The following is a 26,502-nucleotide window of genomic DNA, read 5'->3' as shown; positions in this document are numbered from 1 at the left end:
TAGGCAGTATTTTCTACTTCATCATTCATATCAGTTAAACTAGCAGTCCCATTGGTTATATATACTTAGAAATTTTGAAGCCTGCCTACTGTGAAAAGGGAATAGAAATCCTTCTAGACTTGTTTCCAGTGATGGATGGTGATAGGCGAGTCGATAAATTCCCTGAGTTGTAGTCTCCATTGAAGTTGTACAACTATCCTGAAAGAGTTAACTGCTCACCCATGAGGACTTCCTTAGTTAAGAAACCAAATAGAAGTTATTTAATTGTGAAGGTGAAGGTATTTGATTTGTTTGGCTTAAATGTATGGACGTGAACTGTAAGAAGAGAAAATCAGCATATCCTAAAGCCGTGATGATATCAGGTTAGTATCCAACAAACAGTGCAATGGAGAGGTGCACTGCAGAGCTGCATGATGGGTCAGAAAGCACATCCTCTGCTTCTGCCCTTGCAGAATGGAGCTTGGTAAAACAATGCCAAGAACTGCAAGAAGCTCTGTTGGTGCATGTGCACTCTTTTGTCCTCTCCTTATTAAATAAATAGACCGTGTATCTCTCTCTGCCATGAAGCCTGTCATCACAATCAATAGGCTTAAGTATGGCAGCATTGAACAGGTGTAGCGAGCTTATTTCTTCTGTGCAACTGCAGCAGTGCTGACTCTTGGATTTTCAGTGAGCTGTAAAGCAAGTGCTTTTGACTGAAATGCTGTTTTATTTTGGGTTCTCCCTTGCAGTTTATTATTGTGTCTGGAAAATGTTGTGGACTTTCAGCTTAATGTCAGTGCTCATTAAGGTGCAGGAGCAGAAGAAATTTAACAGACTGGAGTTAAACCGCAGTAGAAGGCAGAATTTAGTGCCCTGTTCCAGGGGGTTTACTTGCTTTTGATGCACACAGCTTAGGTATGCAGGTATGATAGCAGTGCCTCATGGACATGTGATAAAATACTCTAAACCTTCTCATCTCCTGCCAGGTGGGGCTGTACATATGGAGTAACTCAATCTAATTGTTGCAGGCACTGAACAGATGGAGTTTTATTATCTTGAGGGCTGGGAGTGCGTAAGAGAGCAATGCCAGCAGGATCTTTGCCCCAAACTGCAGCTTGCTGAGACACAGCTTGCTGCGGGAAGGCTGGCTTATGGCTGTGAGTTTTGCACAGGCCATCACTATTGTGATGGCATGAATGAGGGGAAAAGGATAGGTGATTTGAGTCCATTTTGGTCTCCATATTATGTGTAATTTACTTGCTGCCTTGTGCTTGAGCAGTTTCCAACATACCACATAGTAAAACACTTGAGCTCTTCTCACCTGGTTGGTTTAAAACACTTTGTGGAGGTGATTGTTCTTATTCCCATTTTATAAAGGCAGAAGCTAAGGCATGTGAGAGGGAGAGGGAACTGCTGTAGCAGATCAGAGAAACTGGTCGCTTACTGATTCCTGTTCCTGAACAATAACCACCATGTCTCAGGTCTCCTTTCTCCTTTTTGTAGTAAAGCAGCTTTGTAAAGTGGAGTGTGACAAAAGACAACCATGTCTTTTACTGCTTCTGCCTGTTCATAGCCTTCATCATGGTACTAGAAGCTTAGTGTGTGCCTGGAGTATTTGTCCGCCTCAGATACTGTCAGTTTGTATTGCAGAGGAAAAGTGAATTAGCTGCCTTTTGCCACTCAGCAATAATAAAGGCAGAGATGCACTCACTGTTGCCCAGTGCGCTGTGCTGGCATGAGCATTCAGTTCAGAAGATGAACTGAATCCAGTAGTGGGTATAAGGTCAGCCTCAATTTCCTGTTTCCTTAATTTTCTGTCAAGGTGTAAATACCAGCCAAGTGTTGCTGCTTCTCTATTCCACTGTAATAGGGTGTAGGAAGAAGTGAGCTTGGGGTGCTGCTTTTATTGTACAAGAAATGTTTGGGCATCCAGAAGAATATTATATGCCAGGCATTGCATGCTGCACCTGTAAAGAGGTGCAAAGACCAGGTTCATGCAATAAATGATTGCTCAGCATTCCCATGTCTATAATAAGCTTCACAGCCTTCTGGTTTTTCCTTTAGCCTACTTTCAGCACCTCCAGAGTGCTTCATTTCACTTCTCAGGAGAAGAGGACAGTGTTGTCTCGTGGGACTCTGGAAGTGTTGCTGCTGTCAAGCAAGGGTGGATATTAGGCAGCTCATCTGCAATATCTTGATGGGGAGAGTTTGGAGGTCAGATAAAACGTGCTGAAGAAGTGCTGCCTGCCTGAGCATAATGATTTTGGTTTCCCTGCACATGGGAAAGACCAGCTCTTCCCAGACCAGCTGTGAAGTTAAGGTGGGCAGGGTGGTGTTTCTTGCCACAGTGGGTGCATGTGGGCTTGAAGATGCTCATAATTGAGAGACTAGTAACTCAGTGTTGCTGGTGCGTTTCATTTCTCACATATGATATTACTGCTAGTGGCAAATTAAATTGAGGAATTGGTTAACTCTTTTATTACTGTGCATGCCATACCAGTTTTCATAGGAGCCCTTTCCTGTCAGCAGGCTCTGCCTCTTCAGTCCTTTGGCTTCTCTGAAGGACATCACTGGTTGTTTCTGTTTGTCAAGGAGTAACTCTACACAGCTTTAAAAGACTATAGAAAAAGCTTTTTAAACATCACCTACTGGCTGGAGAGTCACTGCAGAAGCAAGCCCTGTTGCAGTGAAGATGATGAGGGTGAAAATGCAGCTTACCTCTAGGTATACCTTCTCTCTCCACAACTGAAGGTGAGAGCTGCAGTGGGATGTTTCCATTTTTTTGGGGAAAAAAAAGCTTAATAGGGCCCACATAGAGATTCCCCACTTCTTACCTTCCAGCCCATGTGTTTCTGAGGGAGAAAGGGCTAATAACAGTCAGTTCAATACTGCCCAATTGTTGCAGCCTCAAGAACAGCCAGAGTAGAAACTTTCCACCGGTCAGAGATTTCCAGTTTGCAGAGGACAGACTGCCCTGGGATCAGGTGCTGTTGCTGTGTACATCTCTGTCCTGCGGCCTTTTCACCTGTTTTTCTCAATCCTATCTGCCCTTCTGTCTGTTTTTTCCTATCTCTGTACTTCTTCCTGCAGTATTCTTTCTCTGTGTTTTTCCTGTCCTTGGTTTATCTAACTGAAGTCTTTCATGACACTCAGTAACAGCACTGTTAGATTTTCTGTTGCCACTCCACTTTTCTGAGCTTTCTTCGTTCTCTTGCACTTGAGATCATTAGCTCTCTGGGCAAAGCCTTTCTGCAACTCTGTGTTTGTACAATACCTGTTTCAGTGGAACCCGCTTTCACTGTGTAATAACTGGATTAATACAGCTAGTACAAATAAATGATCTTTTGGCGCTTTGGTTCCTAAATCAGGATGGAACACTTCATATTTTTCCTGCAATCATTCTCTTCTTCACAAAGAAATAAATGTATGCAGTAAACATGCAACAAATACATAAATGAAAGTGTCCTAAGGTGTTTCATCCTAAGGAGCATAGAGAGCTTCATTCATATATGTCTCTATGTGGCTTCTGGCATCATGGTGTGTAGGTAGTCTGAAGAACTGATGGGAGATGTGGTTTTTTTTTTTTTTGAGAGCACTGGTATGGCTGGTGTGTAAATGACTCTTGGTGGATAAAGAATGTGGGAATTGCTTGTGTCTGCTTTAGAGCACAAAGCATTAACCTCGATACAAGCCACTGGGAGCCAGTTCTTTAATTTCTGAGCCATTGTTTCACCTTCTGCCTGTTCAGCATCCTCCCCTTGTCTGGTGACAGTCTCCTCTTGTCATTCGACTGCTGAACTGCAGATCTGTCAGAGGAGGCAGTGTTGCTGAAGTGAAATCTCTCCAAGCATCTCTCAGTCCCCAAAATGCTCAGAAAATGTGTATGACAAATGGCAGCTAGCCCCGGAGAGGGACTTTGAGGTGTAGAGATATGTAGGTGTACACACTATCTAAGGCCAGCTGGGGAGCTGCGGTGTTTTATCTTTCAGTTGCCACTTTACCATCTCCTTGCTTTACAAAGGCACGGAAGGTGCTAGTGCTTCATGAATACCAAACACAAGGTTGGGTTTGTTTTGTTTTTTATGATTGATATGAAGATCTCGGTAGGGCACAGCACATCTCAAGTCTTTTCCCAGCACTCCAACTGCTGCCTTCCCCCTCCACACAGGTACTGGCTGATATCCCAATAATCAAGGCAATCACAGTATTAAAACAAAACATTGCCAAGGCACAGTTGTTGCATGCTGGAGTGTGAACAAATGATGGCAAAGCCGCTATTATATTGTCCGTAAGGGGGAGACTGTGCTTAAAAACTCCCGCCCATGTTGTTTCCAGGAAAGCTGCCTGTGGAGTGGCAGCTTTGCAAAGTGAAATTCCAGCTGTTACTCAATAGTTCAGGAGGCCAGTTGCTTAAAAGTATGCCCCAGGGACAAGGTGGATTTTGACAGATGGAAGAATAACAGAGGCATATCGGAGGAGCCGATGTAGAAAGGTGCTGCTGTGCAATAGCAGCTTAGGTGGGGTAGGGTTAGAATTTCTCATAGCAGATATATGGGGAAGGGTTGTACCATGTGCAGAGTATGTCCTTGGCAGTGTGTGGTGGGCAGTAAGAATCAGGTTACACAGAGCCAGGATTGAATCCGAACTCTTTTTGCCCTTCTGCCCCAGGCTGCCTACAGGTTCAGAACAGCTCTGCAAAAAGTCAGGTTGGGAATGAATTCTTCATAGTGAAAAAGCAATCTTGAAACAAATTAAGCAGCTGAACTTCTTCCTCTAGTCACTGAGGAGCTGTCCATTTGCCTTGAGGGAAATGAGGAAGGAGACTTCAGTTCTTTCTCTTCCTTAATGTCTGTTGATTCTTACTGCAGTGGCAGCTGGTTGCTGGTTTTGCTTTCCCTGGGTGAATCCCAGCTGTGATTGCAGGTGCCGCTCCGCTAGCTCAGATCCGAGCAGGGGCTTGTGAGCAGGCAGCCCGTGCTGAAGTGCTTCACAGCAGTGGATACAAATAAACGCTAAATCTGTTCCCTGGTAAATGTTGGAACCATGTGAGTGCACTGAACCCCTCTGAGCTGCCAAACCTTCTGTCAAGCCAGAAGTTAAGTTGTTGTAAGTCTGTGTTCCCTTTTCTTTCAATAGCTTGCAGTGTGTCCTGTAGGAGCATATAACTCCAGCCAGGCATGAAACATGGAACTTGAAAGCCACAGTGTTCAAGAGCCTGGGTAATGGAGAGTGTGATTGTGACTCATAGGAGCTGCTTCTCTGGTTGGATTGAAATGGGAAGAGCCTGGGCATGTCTCTACCTTCTGGCTTGCCCTCCTCTAGAGGCAGGAGTGGTATGGGAAGTTTGGCAGGGGTCCTGCTGAATTTGCTTTACTGATGTAACTGTCAAGGCTGGCGAGACTGCAGAAGCCCCACTGTGCTAAGTTACATAGTGATGCTGCAGGAGCAGTTGCTGGAATGAATGCCCTGTGCGTGGACTGCATCTGGTGTGTTGATGAGGTGTGTGGCTGGGAATGTTGAAGTGAATCTGCAGATTCTGTTTAGGTTTGGTGGGTTTTTTGGGTTTAGGGTTTTTTTGTTGTTGTTGTTGTTTTTCTTTATCTGTGTATTTAAAGAAGTAAGAATGCTTCCAGGAAGGTTTTCTTTCCTCTGATTGGCACTACTGAATATCACTTATTCCTGGACTCAGGTACCAGCTCTTAGCTGTGATGAGGTCTGGAAAAAGCAGCTGAAAGCCCTTCTGAAGGGGGAGGTATGGGGAGGAGGGAACCCATTAGAGTGCAACAGAGAGAGCTGGAGGGAATTTTCATGCTGATGAATATGAGAGTGAAAGCCCTGACTGCTGCTGTGCCGCAATTTGGCTAAGCAAGTGTTCTCTAGGCACAGTCAGCGCACATCTGTGCCGAGCAATGACATGGGCTGTTCCCACGATGAGCATTTACCTCAGCAGTAGGTCTCATGAGTAATATCCCAACTAGACCAGTTGCAAACTCTAGCCCAGGGAGATGTTACTGTCTTGCCGTTTGTCTTCCCATCTGCACCTGGCAAGCAGAGAAGAGGCTGAGGAAATATTCCAGTTGCAGTTTGATTTACTTTTTCCAATTATTACTTTCAATTTTAGATTTCGCGCACCTGCATCTAGATCCGCCTAGAAGGGAAGGAGTGTTGGTGGAAGCAGTCAGAGACATGAGGAAGAGAAGTAGGAGTGATCAGTGTTTCTGCTGCTGTGTTTGGGACACTGACATAAGTTATCTCAAGTGCTCTAAATTGGGGCTGAGGGCTAAAGTTTTTATGGGAAGTCAAAGTAATGGCTGTAGTGATGGATGACTACAAGTAAGAGCCAGCTGCATTTTAAACAGTGGAGATCCAAAGCAATAAACCATCAGCTACAGTGCATCAAAAACAAAATTCCACAGAGCAAAATGTCAGGTGATAGTGATTTTGGAAGGGATGAGGAGATGCAGTTTCTGAGCAAGATGGGACAGCAATGGCCAGGTTTGCAGTACTTTGCTGGAACACTGACCAGTTTGCAGTCTGTTCCCAGCAAGGCAGTGATTCCCTCTGCCAGAACAGTGAGCACAGCCCCATATCTGCTGGGATGAAAGCACCCATGCATAGGGCAGTGCCCATGCTTGCAATTTCCTGTCAGCTTGTGACTGAATCTGTATTGGCCTCTCAGCAGGGAGCATGCCTTCAGCAGAGCAAGGGATACCATGTGAAGAGGGAGGAATGACTTCTTGCAGGACTGTGGCTCCATGTGCACTGACTCAAGCTGGTGGGGAATTTCTGCTGCATCCTTGAACTGTTCCCAAGACCTCTGAAATTTTCCCTCCTTCGTTTCAGAGCCATCATCAACCACTTCAACCCGAAGATAGAGTCTTACGCTGCTGTGAATCACATATCTCAGCTCTCTGAGGATCAGGTAAGCTGGGCACGCAGTGACCTTTTTTCATGTTGACCTCAGGAATATAGGCAACTAGAACTACCTTGTGCCCACTGGGACTAATGATGTGGCAGCAGTATAAGGAGTGAAGGTGGGATTCTTGTGTTCCTTGCTTAGTTGTAGGTGAGAGGAAGAGAAGAGATGCTTACTTTAGCCAGTTTTACCATCACATGCAGCCATCTTGGTCCAGCAAATGCAGAAGGATGGTTATGAATGATGAAAATTTGTGGCATTGTCAGGAAGTGTGGTTGGGAACTGTGAGGAAGCTGGCATTTAGAATGGGGCAGGAAGAGTTTGGCAGCGAATTTAGTTATTGTGGAACTGTTGGGTGTAGCTTGGTTCTCTGTGATATCAGGGAATTAGAATTCGGGAACAGTTGGTAGAAATTTTCTAGGATAATTGAATTCAGTTGTTTTAGATTTTGAAAAGAGAAGGTTCTCAGTAAAGAGAGTGATGGGGTTAGGTTTCCCTTTCTTAATTTGGCCTGGTTTGCTCTCTTTGCGTCCCGCTTGTGCTGCATAAATGTGTAAATATGTTTTTTTGGAAATAGGCTGCTGTGCGTGGTCTCAGGAAGGGAAGAGATGGCCTATTTCCCAAAATAAAATATCAGGATTATATGTTAATCACTCTTGGAGAGGTAAATGACTCTGCAGGAGCCTGTGATGGTCAAAATCCAGAGATGCCATTCGAACTATGGGGATCATCCCAGACACAACTCCTGTGGGAAAAATAGTGTACACAGTCTAGGACAGACATCATTTGAGTTACCTTGGATTGCTCCTTCGACTAGATGGGATCCCACACTTGTGCCTGTTAAAAGGTCCTGACTGTATTGTGCTCTGGAATTCTTTTTTCTTTCTGTTCCTGGTATTTTTACTCATTACTTAATGATATCCTTCCATGCTTCCCACTAAACTTTTTGTTTATTATCCTACTTGATCTATAATATGTAATAACCCAAAGTCTCAGGTTGAATGCTGCAGTGGGGGAAAAATGTGAACCCTACTGTTTTTCATTCTCTTCTGTAGCTGAATAGAACACTGGTATTAATTTACTCATTTTTTCTGTATTGTTCTGCCTCTGCAAGTCACTCTACCCACAGCTATGGTTTGCGATGGTTCATTTTATCAGTCCTCATTCATTGATGATACACTGATTGCCTCAACCCAGGCCCCTAAAAAAGGAAAAAGCTTTTAATAGCCCAATTTAAAACATTAGGGGCTTGGATAGAGGGGAATTTTGCACAGTCTTTGGGTTAGTCTGAGAAAGGAAACAGGCTTTTCATTGTCAGCTCTGTGTAGTATTCATCCCCCATCAGTTCAAGGGGGTCAGGTTAAATCCTTTCTTCCCTGTGTGTTATTATTTAAATAAAATCTCTAGCAGCAGGCAGATAATGAAATCAGTGCTGATGCATGGAGCATTTTGAGGAAGATGATTAGGAAGCTTGAAAGACAGTTAGATTTCTCTTTTTTCTTTTCCCTCTTCATGCTTTCTCTCAACATAGGGAGAACATCAAACAAAACAAAGCAATAATAGGCCCTGGTGAACTGCACAGAAATAAGGGAGATGTCACTGTGGTGAGGGACTCTCAGTGAGGGTGTTTAGTCAGTGCTCTGCAATTTACTGCACAAGGAGGAAACTTCTTGCCTCCACTTTCAGTTATGTCATTGAGCTGAGGTCTGAGTGCTGGACTGTGGTTTCCCCTCTGTCAGTAGTTGTCCCTTAGGGTAAGTACATGAGAGTTAATGGTAGATGGCTGAGATCAAGGCCAGTGTATGGCTTTTGTGGGGTAGTGGAATTTGTTGGTTTTATTCTATGTTAGCTGTTCAGCTTGGAGTAGGGAGTCAAGTTTGCCTTTTGGCTGCTGCAGTCTCTTTTTTCCTTCCAGCTGTACCATTTGTTTTCATATATATGTTCACTTAATTCCCCTTCTCTCCATAAATATTTTCTACACAAAATCCACCCTCTTTTACAGCCCTGGTTGTTTTTTTAAGTATACCACATTGAAATATTTAATGGTGACATTTAAATTGTGTATTCACACACAAATACTACATTTGGGACCATTCTCTTCTTTGCGTTATTTCAACCTTTTCAGTACACTGGTATTTCTTTACTGGAAACATTTGTTTTTATAATTCTGAGGATCAAATTTTCCTTTTGATGAAGCTTCCTTTCCAGATTGTCGTATGGCTGCTCATACTCCTCTGTGTTATTGGAGGGTCTTCTATTAAACAGGCAGGTATGGCTTTGGCATAGCTCCATCTGAAGGGGAATTTGCAGCTGTTCTGAGTTGCTTCTAATTCACTTGAACCTACTCAGCTTGGCACACTCTTGAGCCTGTGTCTGACTTCCTATGCTGCCTCCTGACTGCCCTGGCAGTCTGCTCATGTGTTAGAGGAATGTTTTTATCGTTATTAGTATTATTCCTTTCTTTTTGTATTTTTAATATCATTAAAAGTAGCTAAGTAATCAGCTGAAAGAGGTTGTGCTGTTTTTCTTTTCCTAATCCCATTGAAGGCTTTATTACCTTGTGTCCTGGGTTCAGCAGTAGCAGTCATTTTTTCTCCTTCTTGGTAGCTGGTGCAGTGCAGTGTTTTGACTTTCGGCTCAGGAACAGAGCTGATAACAAGGATGTTTTGGTTTGGCCAAGGACTTTGTGAGCCTCATGCTCTGCCAGGGAGGAGGGGAAGCCGGGAGGAAGCAGAGACAGGACACCTGACCCAAACTGACCAAAGAGGTATTCCATACCACAGCACGTCATGCCCAGGATGTAACTGGGAGTTAGCCGGAAGGGCTGGGAGACTGCAGGGTTGGAGGAGGTATCGGTCGGAGCTTGGTCGGGCTGAGGGGGGCGAGTTATCGGTCAGCTGGTGCTGAGGTGTTGTATTCTCTTCCCTTGTTATTTCCTTTATCATTATTATCATTGGTGGTAGCAGTAGTGATCTGTGTTATACCTTAGTTACTAAACTGTTCTTATCTCAACCCATGGGAGTTGCATTCTTTTCGATTCTCCTCTCTGTCCCTCCGGGAGCAGGGGGAGGGCAAGAAAGGGGGGGAAGTGAGCGAATGAATTAACTGACTGGGTTTAAACCACGACACCTTGTTAATAACTAATGTCCGTTTATTATCATTCTCAGTCTGACATTTCAGTGCTTTCTTCTTCTTTATTTATAAGCATTAGTGTTAACATTATTACATGCTGAGGGGATTTTTATGTCCTTGAAAATGATGGACATGGGATTGTTTTAAGGATAGACTGTTATTACCACTGAAGATGTTTGTACATCTTCAGCACTAAAGTTCTCCAGGAACCATAGTTTGAATATACAGATCTGTGCTCTTGGCAAGTGTATTTGCCAGACTTCATGGAACTGCCTTGCGTACTGTTGTGAGGTTTATCCAGTGTTCAGATCAGGAACAGTGGGAAGAGACATTTTTCCTTCCATATTTTCTAGAGCAAAGAGTGGGAGATTCCCAGGGACAAGCAAATGCTAGGGATTTGATGATGAGCCACGTCAGTCTGTCAACACCGTGGGATCCTTGCCAGGTGACATTCTGCAAAGAGTCTATTTGCCAAGGCAAACTCATCCTTCCTAGTTGTTAGCTCTTTTGACCTTGCTGTAGGTCCTCACCATGAAACAGGAAATGTCTTAGCCAGTTATTGGCATCTTCCCTCACTTGCTAATTTGTTAAACCTGACTTCAGTCTTGATTTGTGTTTTTCTGGTATTCGCCCTCTCAACATGTTTAGCACATGCCCACCTATCCTTTAAGGAGTTGAAAGATGTTGCATAGTCAAAAAGATAGGGTTGGCTGTTGTTAGCTGCCAATGTAGTTTTAGCTCTTCCCATGCAAGTGATTATTCCCATGTCTTCAAATAAGTTTTGGTCTGTTTGAAGTCAAAGGGCAAAATAGCCTTCTGTGAAATGAATTCATAGGCTTATCTGCACTCTCCAGATGACTGGACTGCCTTGTACTTAATACACTGGGGGCAGCATACTTTCTCTGTACCATATCTGATCTGAGAAGTTCCCCACATCTTTTCTAGCAGAAGCAGTGTAAGAGAACAGAGTCAAGGCAATGAGAAAACAGCACCACAAGAGTTGCTCCAGAAGGGCAAACACAGACAAACACAGAGACTGAAAACAGAGCATGAGTGATCTGGATGGGGTCTCACATCTGTCTTTTCTGGATGTGAAAGAGCAGCTATTTGTAAGAAGGCAGCTCTCTGCCTAATGGTGATACAGAGCAATTATTCTAGAGAGGCTAAAGTGAGAGGAGCCCACTACTTTTAGTGAGATCTCTGAGCAGTAATGTCTTGTGGAGCCTTGCATGCCAAGCAAGTCTTGTGCCAGTTAGCAAAATGGCTCACTAAGGTCTCATTTGATTCATTTTCTCTTTGGCGCTTGTTCTTTCTCTGATTTCATCTCCAAGGGCCTTAACATTGAGATGGCAGACACATAGGACTGATGATGCTAGTTAGAAACATCTATGTACTTTTTCTGATAGAAGCCCCTCTTTCTTCCCAGCCGCAGTAGGGGCACTGGTACCTCTGGTTTGGAGGTGGCATTAAATTCTGTGTGGCAACCCACTGTGAACCCCTATACTGTGGGTATTAGTCTGGTAACTGCAGATGAAAAGTGCTGGGAGCCAGAACAGATTATGACAGAAAAACAGGACTATTGTATCACTTTTGAAATTAAATGACAGATGAGTGTAATACCTGGGTCATTCCACACTGCAATACCTTTATAACTTGGGTAGAATTATAGGATTGTTTAGGTTGGAAAAGACCTGTAAGATCAAGTCCAACCATTAACCTAGCACTGCTGGTAGCTGCAGTCCAGTTTGGTCAGGCAATCTCATAAAGTCTTCTCTTTCCTTGAGGTCATAGCTCAAACGCTGAATGCTCCTTTCTGCCCACATGACTTTTTGTTACCTGGTGAGGCTTCAAAGGTCTAACCCAAAGTGCAGCCTGGGGAGGCTCTATCAGTGACTTGCACAGAAAGTCACAAAAGGGTGCCGTTGGTTTTAGATGTCCTAAAGTATTCTAATTCTGAGCCATTGATGTCATGGTTTATTCAAATTGTTCTGATTTCCATAACTAGCAGCAAAATCATTGGCAGATACCAAATGCTTTGCTGTTTTTCAGCACTGCAGGCAGTGCTGTTAAGAGTTAAAAGCCTTTTGGCTTTTGTATTGGGTATTTTTTAAAATGCTAAGTACCATCAGTGCTACTTGCTAGTACAATAAATTCCCCCAGTCTCTTACATTAATATAACCTGTTGTGAGGGCTCCAGAAATACTTTCAAATGGTTTTGGCCTGATGCTGCTTCGTTTCTGTAGCGAGCTGTGGGATAGAAAGTATCAAGCTTCCTAGTGCCCTGTTGCGCACAGTAGTAGGAATGTGAAACTGTAGCTAAGGGGTCACCAAGGCAAAGCCCTAATTTAAAGTCATCATATCTTTGCAAATGAGGCAGGGATGTTGGGTTTCATGGTCTCATTACAGACACCTACTCATGATTAATGGTCTGAAACAGATTGTATCGTTTAACTACACAGAGCTGAGCTGCCCCAGGTGAAATTGGAATTCCAGGTTTAAAAGGATCTATATAAAAAGACTTCTGGAGTTAGCAAATTGCTGTTTTGCCTATCTGATGGGGGCATTCTCTGGTTTAGATATTTTGCTGCTGTTGTTGTTTACCAGAGAAATATCCCTGCAATTTACTAATGCCTCAGACTGCTTTATGCAGTGTGTTGTATTGAATGGCTCTGAAGAGCCTTCAAGGACTGATCAGCTTTGCTGGAAGGAGCTTTGAAGCTGGAGGGGAGCTTTGGAGCAGTGATTTGGTGCTGTGTAGTGCCTTTCAGTAACATTAAGAATACAATAAACTGCATCACTGAAGGAGGGGGTATAACGTGGTAGGCCATTAGAGGGACAGAAGAAGGGCTTTGTTTTTAAAAACACCTGTTGCTGGAGAGATGTAACCCTATTCCTAATTCAGTCCCATAAACCCCAATGAGAAATGGGAGAAACTCTTCAATTTGCTTCTTTCAGGCTTGACATGAAGGTGCCTGCCGAGTACCACTAGTGGCAATTTGTTGCTGTGTGCATCTGGGAGCCATTATAGCTCTGGATCACCTTAACTGCTCCTGGAGCAGAGGAGTCTTTCCACCCTTTGTGCATTGCAAATGCTAAGGCATGTCTTGCTTCCTACCAATTCTGTGGGCAGTCATAGAATCATAGAATAGTTAGGGTTGGAAAGGACCTTAAGATCATCTAGTTCCAACCCCCCTGCCATGGGCAGGGACACCTCACGCTAAACCATGTCACCCAGTGTTGACACAGGAGTCACGGACAACGCAGAGACGATCAATGTGATGAAGCGATTGCCAAATTTATTACAAAGCTTAACTCCTTATATACTATTTCTTACATGCACTTACAGTGATTTGGCATATTATGATTGGATACATGTCTTGAAGACCCTTAGTGACTAACATATAACTGGTTAAGCACAGGTGTGAGAACTTGACCTCGAAAGCTTGCCAACAGTCCACAGTTCTCATTAACTCAGTGAATTCCAGCTTCTTTTTATCTTGCTTGCTTAAGCTTCTTCGGGCCTCTCATGGCCTTGCTGTATCTTTCAGGATTATTCAGAGTTTATGTACCAATTATGCATTCTCCTGTGAGAACACTGTCTTCACAACCCAAGGCTCTGTCCAACTGGCCTTGAACACTGCCAGGGATGGAGCATTCACAACTTCCCTGGGCAACCCATTCCAGTGCCTCACCACCCTTACAGTAAAGAACTTCCTCCTTATATCCAATCTAAACTTCCCCTGTTTAAGTTTTAACCCATTACCCCTTGTCCTATCACTACAGTCCCTAATGAAGAGTCCATCCCCAGCATCCCTGTAGCCCCCCTTCAGATACTGGAAGGCTGCTATGAGGTCTCCACGCAGCCTTCTCTTCTCCAGGCTGAACAGCCCCAAGTCTCTCAGCCTATCTTCACATGGGAGGTGCTCCAGTCCCCTGATCATCCTTGTGGCCCTCCTCTGGACTTGTTCCAACAGTTCCATGTCTTTTTTATGTTGAAGACACAGGAACTGCACACAGTACTCCAAGTGAGGTCTCACAAGAGCAGAGCAGAGGAGCAGGATCATCTCCTTTGACCTGGGCAAGTCCTCTTGGGCAGATTAAGGACTGCCTTTAAGTACAAACTGGTAACAAAATAAGTCCATTAGCCTTCAAAGTAAGGGTTGCTTTCAACTCTCATGGCTGTTTTCACATCCTTGCCTGGCTATTTCTAGTACCACAGGGACTGATAAGGACCTGAACATTGCTGTAATGCAGGTGACCACTGAATGCTAGGGATTTGGTTTGGAAGAGCTGCCTTCCAGAGCTGCTGCTTGCTGCTGGTTGCAACTGGGTAGAGTCTCCTGCAGCTAGATAAGTTTCTGTGCTGGGGCTACAAAGGCAAAGTTGGGGATGTGACTTAGGAGTCCAGCTTGATTCACAACTGGGAGCATGCTGAGCAAGAGACATAGGTTTAACTTTGTAATAAGCTCCCAGTTCATACAGTGGAGACAGGCTGATGATGCCCTAGTCCCAGTGCTTATCCTTGTTTGTTCCAGGACACTGGACACTTGTCAAGTATATTTCAATATATATACAAAAAGTATTTCACAAAACACTTCTCATATGCGTGGCAGATTTGTTTTATGTGTGATACTTAACTAAACCTGGAAAAGGGGCTATGGGTAGCTAGAAGAAGGGACTTCAGGCTGGGGTCTGAAGTGCTACCTAGCTGGCTGTGCTGCCTTGAGCAAACCTTGAGCCCTGTGTCCTCACAATTAGAGGGCAGCTGGTTTGGGGCCCTCGGGGAGCCAGGCAGCATTTGAAATGCTGTGTGATCTGCTGGGGAAAGCTGCTGTGGAAGTGCAAAGCAGTGTTACAGATTCCTATCACTGCTAAACACCTGCATGGGGCAGGGAAGACTCTTCAGGGGATTGCAACAGAGGGATCAAAACAGTCTGCATTTATAAAGATTATATTAGAACTTTGCACATTTACAATTAAAGGAGGAGCTGCCAATGGCTGGCTTGTGTGAATGCACAATTCAATCTGGATGTTGTAAAACTTCAGATTGAGAAGGGGTTTTTAATCCCTTGTGAAACAGGAACAATAAGCACTAGCTGTTGCCAGGTACATAATGTGTGTAGATACCATGCAGGCTTCTTTCATCGTCCTCTGTAAAGCTGGATTTATAGCACTGTACTTAGTTGCTCCAGTCCTGAGCTCCACCCTAAGCTTCCTTACGCTCAGTAAGCTCTCTGCCTGGGAGTCCTAAAAGCAGGCAGGCTATAGCCTGCTGTAATGGGTCTGCGAGTAAGCATTCCTAGATTCAAATTCTCCTCTTGCATAAGGGGATGGGCTGTGCAGTGAGTGACAGCCAGACTCCTTCTGGGGCTTCTTTAGGATAAAACTTCTGCCTTCAGAGACTGCTACTGTTCCTTCTGTCTGGTAGTATCCTGCTGTAGCAGATGATGTTTTTCTGCCTTCCTCCTCTAGACCCTCTAGCTGGAGCTGCAGTTGTTTTCCAAAAGTGACAAATTGGGTCATTGCTCTGATTTTAAAGTGGGAAGCCAATTGAGCTTTGCAGTCTCTAAGCCTCCCAGAGCAAGACAGTAAGTGCTGCTGAGCCAAAAGGTGCCACACCTGGACAGAACTCCACTCAGCTGGAAGATTTGTTCTTTTGGCTCTCTAACCCTTGGCATTTGATGTTAAGACAAGAAATTCAAATTCCTTGTCTGCAGTACAGAACTCAAAGGCAAACCTTTTAACAGAGAAGGCAGCATCACTGATGTATGTCACTCTTCCTGTCTTCATGGGAGATCTCAGGCAGACAGCGGGATTGCTCAGGGAGCTAAGGTGTGTCATTCAAAGACAGCAAGAGGGGAGGGTGGATGTCCAGAGAGTTGGAACTGAGGAAGGTGGTTCTGTATCAGCCAGATGCCCGGGGCTATAAATCAATTCCACTGCCTTAGTCAGAGGGCGCTTGGATTCCCTCATGGCTCAGTTAAGGCACAAATAAGCTCCTGGGGAGCTAAGTATTGCTAGCAGCACATGCTGTTTCAGCAGCAGCATCTGCTTCATAGCTGGCATGAGTGTAGGCCTGTGGAATGATATTAATTCATAGCCCTGTGTTTGCTTTCACCTGAGCACTTGTTTGTAGGAGTTCCTCTTTTGCTTTTTCTAAGCCACAGATTTATGTTCTCCATTAATAACCACTAATTGCTAGCAGGGAAAGTATATTCCAGCCTCCCAGACAAGAAGCTGATTAATTGTTCTGGACTATTGTCTGAAAGTACGTGGGATTTCTGAAATAAGCTGATATGACCCAGCAACCTTTGCTTCCGTCAGTGTTAACTGGTGTGTCACGGTTGCATCAATGTTAGTCTAAACTAGGAAGATTCTCTCTTCCATGAAAGCACAGGTTAGTTAGGATGACATCTGACAATAAGAGAGAAGTATGGAAAATCTGCTGATATATCCTGAACATTTAGAGAATGGGGTAGTTTATTGCATACTGACATCTAATAATGTTGTTCCCAGTAGCCCCTGCCATATGCCTTAGCCTCCTAGTTGGATACTTTCCATTAAGTCCTACTGTGTGCAGAACTGCACTAATGAAATATTGTGCTTAGGGCTTATTTGTGCACAAAACCCATCTTGGTTTCCCAAGTGTATTTTCCTCAGCAGACTGCATTTGTTTTTGAGTTGGATGTAAAAACACACACAGTCCTGTTGAACTCTTACTCTTGCACATCATGATTTCTCAGAAAATGCTGGATTGGAGACCTATGTAAAAGTCACAGAGATGGAGAAGTTCTTATGGATGCTTCTCCCACTTGCCACAAATCAGTCCTACTAATGGACTGTTTGCATCTCAGACAATGACAGCTCCTTCCAGTGAAATGTGATGACGAAGAGGGACACTGTAGCCTTCTGGCAATGAGATTTTGCATTGGGGAGCTGGCATGATGTGGCTAGCTAGTTCTTGGAATGCTTTATCTTTAGGAAGGTCTGTATTATCTTTTGCAGACCAAACTAAGCAGCCCTGGAGCCCTGTGAGTATGTTAATTCAGTGGAAAGCCTGAAATAATAGTATAGTGGTGATACTGTGAGCATTTTTCTTTGACTGCTGCTATCAACTCTACTCTGGTTGCGTATCTTCAGTACATCTGTGAATCAAACCATTGCTCTTCCTGCAAGTACGACACCATTCTTTGCACTTTGGCATTGCACTGTGCTTTGCAGCCTTCTAGTTCTGTGAAAATTAATGTTCCAAACCCAGAATGGATCAATTTCTATGTGAATATAGAGGTCACACAGATGACCCCTCAGATGTATCTCATTCTGCAGCAGTTCTCCTTCCAAGTGTTTAAAGGAAGAGTGTGCTCAGCTGGCTAACGACTGAGTCTCCTTTTCCAGTCCTCTTCTGCACTAGAAATACATACACCCTTCCCCAAACCTAGACACTAGCCTTCTTCGCTAAGGTTTGTCACGTTGGTGTTTGCTGGAGTCAGGCACTTGTCCAGCTTGCATAAAATGATAGCTGTCACTGTCACCCTTAGGTTTATCAGTCATTTTATGTTAAGGGATGTAGCATAGATGTGGATCTAGATGGAACATCTTGTGGCAGTATCTGCAGGTGTGTTTTGTCCCTTTCAGTTCTTAAAAAGGTAGCTGTAAGTTACAGTATAGGCTTTCTAGGGCTGTGTTTTGTTCTCAAGAGCTACTCTTTTTTTGTTGAACATCTTGAAATGCAGGAGCAATATTCCAGCCGATGGAAACAGAAATGTGGATTTGTGAGGGAGCCAAGGTAGTCATGCTGGAACTTAGACTTCCTGATTATCTGTAGTGGTGTTTGCTTGGATTTCTTTTGCATCCAGGCTACTTTTCTGGGAATTTTGTACCCTGTTGTTAAAGGTCCTGAAAACAAATGACTTGATGGAAACATCTCACTACAGACTCTTAGTTCTCACCTCAGCTATAAAGATGTGCTTTTCTATTTTAAGTGATGGACCTATTTAGTTACAGTACCACCTACAAGTCGCTTTGTAGGCATAGAAAGGAAACTTAGGTCTGTTGCTGGGCTAAACTACCTTTCTCAGAAGAATAAAAATAAAGGTACTATAATGCCTCATCTCAGCCTACTTCACAGATACATGAGCATGACACACTTTTTGCAGGGGAGAATATTAATATGATCTGAACTTAATTTCTCTGGCTGATGACAGTTCCCCACATCATCCAGTTCTTGCTGAGCTTTCCACCCCCAGTAGTGCCCGAAGGGATAATATTCCAGGACTGCTTGAGTCCTAAAGTGTCTGTCACTATTTAGTATGTTGATATTTCAGAACTAGGACTCAGTGATACTGGAGCTGGGCAGTTAATGTTGTCCCAGATATTCTGGCATAAGGAAGTTGGTCACTGACCACTCCTGTCCCAGTTGCTCATCAGGAAGTCATTAAGTTAAATGAGAAACTTATGGTCTTATGAGCTACATTATTAGCTTGAGCTGTAGCCTGGTCTCTCATCCTCACCCAGAAACCCTTCACTTGAGTGAAGCGTAGTTTGAAGACGGAGGTAACTGTTCTATTGGGAAACCTGGATTGAAGCTGCCGTGCTTTTTGCACATGAGGTCGTAAATTTGTACCCTTAGCTTATCTCTGTCAGGGAGAGCTTTTTCTTTGATGAGTTTGGAAAAGGTCAGGTTAAGATGCTTGAAGAAAAATGGCCAGTTGGTTTGACCCTGATCTTTGTTTTAAAAAAGAATGATGCAGAAATCTCAAGAGACAAATCTGGGAAGTAGGAGGATTTTATTTTGCTAGCATTCCCCTTTAAGAAAAGGGAGGAAAAATTCACCTGCCTGTGCTCTCATAATCCCCCCCCCCTTACTTTCCAGTCCTCAACAGCGTTGTGGTTTAAAAGGTACATAGTTGTACCCAGGTGCTCACAAACTGCTGCAGGCTGTTCTGTCCTGCTTCTTGTTACTAAGATAAAAACAGATGCTACAGAAATACCTACAAAATATTTAAGATCACAGCTTATTCCAACGCTGGGTGCCCTCCCTGGCAGAGGTTTTAGTGCCTGCTGGGGTAATGTCGAGTGGCGTTCATTGCAGGCATCTCTTACTCCTTATAGCTCCTACTGTATGTTCCATTCTCTCTGGATATTGAATTGTTGTTCTGGCACAGTATTTGACGTGAGCTTTTCCCTGCCCTTGTTTCTGCTGTTGGGGAGGTAGGGCTGTGTGCCGTCACGCTGCTGACAGCACACATATTTGAGAGGATTCCTTTACATGTGCCTCTTCAGGCATTTTACAATCCTGTCACTTTCAACATGTGATAGCAGAATGTAAAGTGGGTCACTTTATTTCCTATCTGCTTCTCTGAGTTCTGCAGCTCTTGTGATCTCTGAATTTTTTCTGAATATTAGACAGTTTTGGAGACTTATGTCTGGGAGTTCTGCAGGCTCCTAAGGCCTCAGTAGTCATCTTGGGATAGGGCCTTAAAAGGGCACTAGGGACATCTTTCTTCATAGCCTTTGTGTGCCTTGGGTACCCTCTTAATTAGTGCCCTTGACATGTTTTAGAGACATGAGGAGGAAGAACCATGACACCTTTCGTAGTGCACAACCTTTGCTTGCTACTGTGATGTATCCTGTGCCTGCTGCCAGCCCTGCTTTCCTGTTCTCTCTGAGTTGATTGTAGTTGGCAGCTTTAGTCTAGAAGCAGTAAACCAAGTGAACAACTCTACTTATTACTGTTTATAAAATGCACCTAGCAAAAACTCTAGGCACAGTCACAAGTCAGTCCTTAAAGGCATATAGAAGAAATTTAATCTTGAGTCAGGCCAATTCAGGCTACTATAGACTTACAGTAAACCCCAAAACTTTAAAACACCTGAATTTTTCAACCTGTAGGCTTGCTTTTGGCTTTTATTCATACAGCCCAAGGTGGCAGAAGCATTTGGGTTAAACCATAGCACTGTTTCACTGAAACTCCCCCTTGTGAATGATTCTCAGAACTAAGACCAGAGTCTGCAGAATAACACAGAGATGTGCCCCCCTTCAACTTGTGTCACTTGGTTTCTCACAGGATAAATGCAGTACTAAATTGTTCTGTTTCAACCCAGGGTGAGAGTGGACCACTATGGTTTATCCCACCTTGAAGGTGTCACTACATGATCAAATGCATGCAAACTCAGATTTTGTAGAGCTTCTCTGAAATGTGAGACTGAGTGGGAGATGCAGAAAGGCCTGGTCCAAAGCTCCCACCCAAACTGCCTTCTAGTGGTGTTGAATTCCTGCTGGGACTACTGAGCTGATATGTCTGGTTAGTCAGGAAAAGTCAAGCAGAGCTTGAACTTGTGTGTATTAGTATAAGGTGCAATTTCTCAAGGAATTTGCTAAACAAGCATGAAATCTTCTTTAAATACAGTAAAAAATTCAGACATTAAAATAATATCAAGAGGGAAATGCAGCAGCATTTTTGGAAGAGCAGAGTTTAAGATTCCCATTCAAAAAAACCCAAACAATTTGTGCAAATAAAACTGCCGTCTGATGCAGTAAAGATCAGTGGGTTTAAGATCTGGAGAAAAAGCAGCTGAGTTATTAATCCCTGAACTGAAGCCCTTAAGTCCTTTTAGTGAGTGACTTCTGCTCATCATCTAATCCCTCTGAATGATAGAAAACATGGACCCGGAGTTGTTCTCTGCTGTGTAGTAAGAGGAAATTTAACCAGTGAACTAAATAAATGAATTGATTAATTGGCAATAATAAGGATCTGTGTATGCACTGTATCTAATTGCTTTTTTATATTGTCTTCCTCTGACTTCTTGGAAGACACAGGTTTGTGGGTTGCACATGCAAAAACATCCCCCCAAAAACCCACCTCACCGAGGCTTTGAACTTTCAGCTTCAAAGATCATTTTGTGGATCACCTCTTATTGCTTTGGACAGTCTCTAATGGGGACATTGCTCAGCCAAGCTGAATTTATGCAGTAGAAATTCAAGCTGAAATTGATCATGGAGTAAATCAAAACTGATTTCGGTGCTTGAAGAGAACCTGTGGGCTGTATGGGCTTTCTTCCTCCTCCTCCTTCTCAGTAATTTTTATTTTACCAGGTCAGAGCTACCTTTTCTGATGAAAAATACTGAGCAAGTGGCTTCTCTGAGCCTTATTCAAAAACCCATCAGAGCTAATAGCTTTGAAAACATTTGATGTCCAAGAGGCTCTTGGGAGCACTAAATCCTCACACAGGGATTTTTAGGCTGTAGAACAATGGTGTCCTCTGAGCACTGTAGAAATTACTGTGGAGGTGATATTTCCATTATAGATCCTGCAGGTACTTACCAGGGAATATGGCAAAAGAGAACTTTAGGGAGAAAGCAGAAGCCTTGATGATCAACTCCTTATCCGAAGAGAGTGACACGGTCTTTGCCAAAGTCTCTGGTAGTGCTGTATGTACAAATACATCCCATCTCTATAGCCATCAGGTTCAGTTTAGAGCTGTGACAGCTCTAAAGGATACATGGTTTTGATTCAGAAGGCAGGTGTTCTGGACAAGTAGTTCTCCAGCTTGCTGCTCTGCATACTGATTAGCTCAACTTGAGGATCCAACAACTAAAACTGCTTTGGAATATAAGCTAAGTTTTCTTTTCCTCATCCTTTGGACAAAAGGGGTCCAGTGCCAGCACAAGTCCTATTTTTCTTGGTTGTCAATTGCAGGTATACAGCTAACATGATAATCTTATCTGGCCCATTAGCAATAAACCTCCACTTTGTCACGTCCTTCCTGCCCATCCAGCATCTGCTGTCTCTCTGGAGATAACAGTGTCACTCTTGCAGAAGTAAGGTGCCTCTTTTCAGTCTCTTCTCAGCCATACATTCTGAAGGGGCTTGTCTCCTGTTGTGTTTCAGGGTTATTGCTGGGAGCATCTGAATTGTGAGAGAGCTGATGCTGAAGAGGTGGTAGGTCTGATGCCTTAAGGATATAAGCAGAAACAAACCTTGCAGAGAGAAACACATAAGTTCCCAGGTACACAGGCCCTTTTTGACCTCCAAAAATATCTTTGGATTGGAAGATGCCACTTAACCATGGCAAGAATCCTTCTTGGGAGATGTGGCTATTATCTTGGGCCCTGATTACTTCTGATAGGTATAAGGAGAAGCAACTAGGGGTGACAGAGTGTCAGCAACTTTTGGTGCCTCTGTTTATTTCAGAAAATGCACAGGGACTTCTTTCCCTTAGAAGGGCAGTGGTAAGTGTCAAACCATTTGATTTCTCAGAAACCTCTGACCTGTTTTCTGTATATGGTCCATGTCCAAGTCTCTACTCCCTCTCAGATTCACCTTGCTGACTGTTGGCTAGCTATCCTGTACATCTCCATTTCAGTCAAGAAGTGCCTTGGCCCACAATGTTTAGCATCATCAGGCCTGCTCTCGCTAGTGATTATCTTGGATAGTAGCCTATTTCCAGCTGTCCCAATAGCCATTTAGATGTTCCTTTTGAATTAACTTAGCAGTCAACTTTAAGCAGCTCTGTTTTTACAGGCAAAAGATGGTTTTGATGTTGACCGTGGACGCTTCCAAGCATAAACTGTCTCATTTTGTTTCAAGTCTGGTCATTTCCCAGGTGGAGTTCACAAAGAATGACACATTCCAACAGCACAAAAGGGGATAATTTACCAAATTAAAATGTTAACAAGCTTCACTCCTTCAGCATGTTATATCAGAAATTTTTGGGTTCTCTTATTTCTGCCCTCATCACAGACTTTGTACTTTTGTTTCCTCCAGCTGTGCAATGCAGATTAAAGTAGGATCCAAAACCCAGAGGGGTTTATGAGGAGTCACTTAGGAACAGATCTGATCCTATTGTCTTGGTAGAAATTTCATAACTGTTGTAATTCTTATAAATTTAACTTGCACAGCTGCATTCTTAGTATCTAGGGGACACTGGTCCTTCTTACCTTCTCAGTTGTTCCTGATGTCAGTACTGTACCCACTCACCAGGACCCTCAGTGCTGTGTCCAGAATGAAGAGACTTACTTCAGTGTTGCACACTTTTGCAGTAAGTGCCTTTGAAGGAGGAACTCCAGACTTTGTGTTGCAGTTCAGATGATCTGCATTTAGATCAGCTTACACCACTTTTGGATCTGCAGCCTTAGTGCAGCCGTTTTGCAACTGAAGGTCCCTTTTCACTACAGGATTTTCTGTTTATAAGGATCATCCAGCAACTTAGAGCTGTCTGTTCCAACTCCAGATTTCCAAAAGCCTTAATAGCTAGAACTTTTATATGGGCTGAATCACACAAACTTCCGAGCACTGCCCACCTTTCCTTATTAGCTAGCTACTTTAGCATAGAGCTACTACAGTAGCTATAGCTGTTTGTAGTTAACCAACTGGCGATAGATGTTGTATTTCTTTTGGGCTGTATCTTTAGAAGACATTTTTGCAGGTTGAATTTATAAATCTCTTAGAGTTATTAAGCTGTAGGAAAGTCTGCTAGATACTGCCATGCAGGAAGGGACTCCTGAAGTCACTGTGATAAGCCCAGAAATGTTGGCTCAAGGCTCAGCAGTAGTCAGAAAGGCAAATAGAGAATTAGAAATTATTAGAGAGAGAACAGAAATAAAGCAGAAGTACTGTGTTGTCACTGTTTAAGTCTGTGACAATGCATGTTGTAAATCTTTTATATCGATTTCAGTGCCCTTATTTCAGAACTGCAAAATAGCAGAGGTAGTCAAACAGTTGTGCGCTTGTCTGATTTCTTGGCTATGCAGACTTCTTGCTTGTATTCAAAAGTTCTTGTTTTCCCTATCATAAAATGGACTTGAGTTCATTTTCCGCATGTGGTCAGTTAGGTGAGCTCTGGATTTCTTTCCCAGCTTTGTTGCATCTCCTTAGGCCACTGAATTATTGCCTTTTATCACTTCCACAGTACAATTAATAGCTGATCTTCTATTGGCACTGTTTAATTGCTTAAATATGAGTGGGAGCTACGGAACTGAGCTTTCTAAGCTCTGCCTCTCCAGATGCATACCTTCCTCCCCCAGTCCTGGCTGGATGTTTCTCTGGCATGTCCTATATTGTTTTGACTTACTTTAAATATACAGCATCACTTGGTTTGTGGCCAGTTTTTTAGCATATTGCTGTTAAGTTTTGCTACTTCCTTTAATTAAATTTATTCATGTTGTGCAAACCGAGTTTAACAAGATTTCTGATCATTAAAAAAGTCGTGAGCTAGGGGCTGTCTGCTTTCTAGTTGCTGCAAAAGAACAAGGGGGAAAAAATCAAATGTGTGGTGAGCTCCATAGCTTTCTGGAGTGTCTGTGTTTTCCTTTAATTCATCTTGATATTCCAGTTGGAGTCTTGGTGAGTTTGGGATTTTTGTGGGTTTTGTATGTTTTAGTTTGGGTTTTCCTAAATTAGTCTGTAATCATTACATCCAGAAATCTGTGAAGAGCACAAGCTCTCTTGATTCTCTACAGATCTCTGCGCTGTTTTTCGCCTGGGCACAATTAGGTTTTGCTTTCTTCAAACTGGAACGGTCCACTTGTTTCTGTCAGGGTTTGATTGAATGGAAAGAGTTTTGTTGCATGTCTTACCCCGTTCTCTAGACAGCCTTATTCCTGAGCTAACTGTCTTCTGGGCAAATTTGAATTTCTTTACTAGGAATGAGTTTCCTCAGGTGTACATCAGTATCCTGTTGTCACTTCATCAGTGCATTCTGAACTGAAAGCTGTGTATTTGAGTTTCAACATTTGCCAGGACGCTTTCTGGCAGTTTGCCCTAGAAACATTTTCTTTCAAACCTTTTCTTAAAAATTTCAGTTACTATTTCTTAGGCTACTGCAGCTGCCTTTGATTTCTGTGACAGCTTTATATGTCCTGGCTTCTCAGTTCAGCTGGAGCCAGCAGCTCATGACTTTTCACTCTTTTCTCTTGTTTTGGGCACCAGGGTTGATGGTCTTTGTTCAGTTAGCTGGTGCTGGAGAGCTGCTGCTGATTGTTTTATTTTTCCTCTATGTTCAGGAGGACAAGGTCTTCTGTAAATAGAGAATTGCACCAAAGGTTGTACACAAATCACAGCATTCATTTGCTGAATGCTGGTTAGCCATTTAGGCTGAACAGGTAATGTGCACAGTGAGCATAAGGATGTTCCCGTCCTCTTGTCTGGTATTCTGGTGACAGCAGCTGATTTACTGCTGTGCTAGAATGCAGCTGGTAGATAAAAAGCTTCTCCTGGAGCAGCCCATCATATTTCAGCACTTAAGTTAATTGTAAGCACAATGGGGAAATAAAAAAATTAACGGTCCAGTCCATAGCTATCTGCAGTGCTTTTCAAGGCTTGGCAGAATTGCAAATGCTTTTACGTACCTAGCAGTGAGAAATGTTTTCATAAATGCCACCAGCTGGAGATAAGGGTTCACAACTCCAAAATGGGCTGTAACTCCAAAATAGCAAATCTATCTATCTCAAGGTTTTATGCTCCTGCCATCATCCTGGCCTTCCTGCGCTGCCTGCCTTCCTCACAAAACTGAACAACAGGCAAGCTTAGTGGACCTCATTCAGTTGCTGGCAGATCTCCCATCCAGTTCTAAAAATCTGCTCTGGATGGTGTGTATTTATTAATTGATAATTTTAAAGAGAATTTGTTTCATTATCTTTTGACTTGTTTTCCCCTGCCAGGGCTTTGGAAGTGTCAGCAGTACATGGATGTTCGTTCTGTTGGCAAAAACTCACAGAATTCATTTTCCTCCTTTGAATGACACAGAATTGCCTCGTCTCCTGTATTTCCTCTTGAGAGCCGGTCCCTGAAGCCTGGGAAACAGCACTCAGGGTCCCACAGAGTGCCAGGTTCTTTGTGCCAAGCGGGATATGCAGATTAGTATAAACTCACTGACCATCTTTGAAACCGAGAAACGGGGATTGGGCCTGAGAAAAAACAGTGTGAGGATTAAGTGTGGTTTTGCTCCTTATGTGCCAAACCCAAACGGGTTGAACAAAGTGCATTGAAGATGTATGGGACTTGTCACGTGTGTAGACATTACTTATTGAAATTACTCTGTAGTAAAACTATTCATAGCATAGGCTTTCTGTTGAGGTGAGCAGGCTTTCAGCTACTTGACTCCTAGAGCTCAGAAGTTGTCATGCTCCTAGCACAGGATTCCCTAGCTGTAGTGATGACTTCACAGGGATGTCAAAGAATCGTAGAAGGGACTTCAAGGGCCATCTGGTCCAACCTTTCTAGGCAAAGCATGACCTAGATGAGATGTCCCAGCACCCTGTCCAACCAAATCTTAAGTGTCCAATTTACCAGTTCCCTGGAGAGATTATTCCACTGGCTGTTCTCATGAAAAATTTTCCTCATGTCCAGTTGGAATTTCCCTTGGAGTAACTTGTGCCTGTTACCTCTCATCTTTTTTGTGTGATTCCTTGTAAAATGGAAGTATCTATCTTCTTTGTAGCCACCCTCTACTGGAATATGGTGATGAGGTCTT

General features: G+C 43.3%; 1 protein-coding gene across 2 annotated transcripts in view; it reads left to right on the top strand.

Moving 5' to 3' along the window:
• ARMH3 (armadillo like helical domain containing 3) overlaps positions 1 to 26,502 on the top strand; it is a 129,150-nt gene that overhangs the window by 85,994 nt on the left and 16,654 nt on the right. For both annotated transcript variants that reach the window (XM_061458947.1, XM_061458946.1), the window contains one exon: positions 6,826 to 6,904. In XM_061458947.1, coding sequence (XP_061314931.1) covers positions 6,826 to 6,904 — 79 coding nt within the window. The remainder of the gene's footprint in view (positions 1 to 6,825; positions 6,905 to 26,502) is intronic.

The sequence above is a fragment of the Pezoporus flaviventris genome, unplaced genomic scaffold (genome assembly GCF_033815535.1).
Source record: "Pezoporus flaviventris isolate CSIRO_AGI_PZ_B2104156 unplaced genomic scaffold, CSIRO_AGI_Pfla_v1 ptg000029l, whole genome shotgun sequence".
Lineage (NCBI taxonomy): Eukaryota > Metazoa > Chordata > Aves > Psittaciformes > Psittacidae > Pezoporus > Pezoporus flaviventris.
The sequence above is the reverse complement of the archived record's forward strand: the minus strand, read 5'-3'. Positions and strand labels throughout refer to the sequence as shown.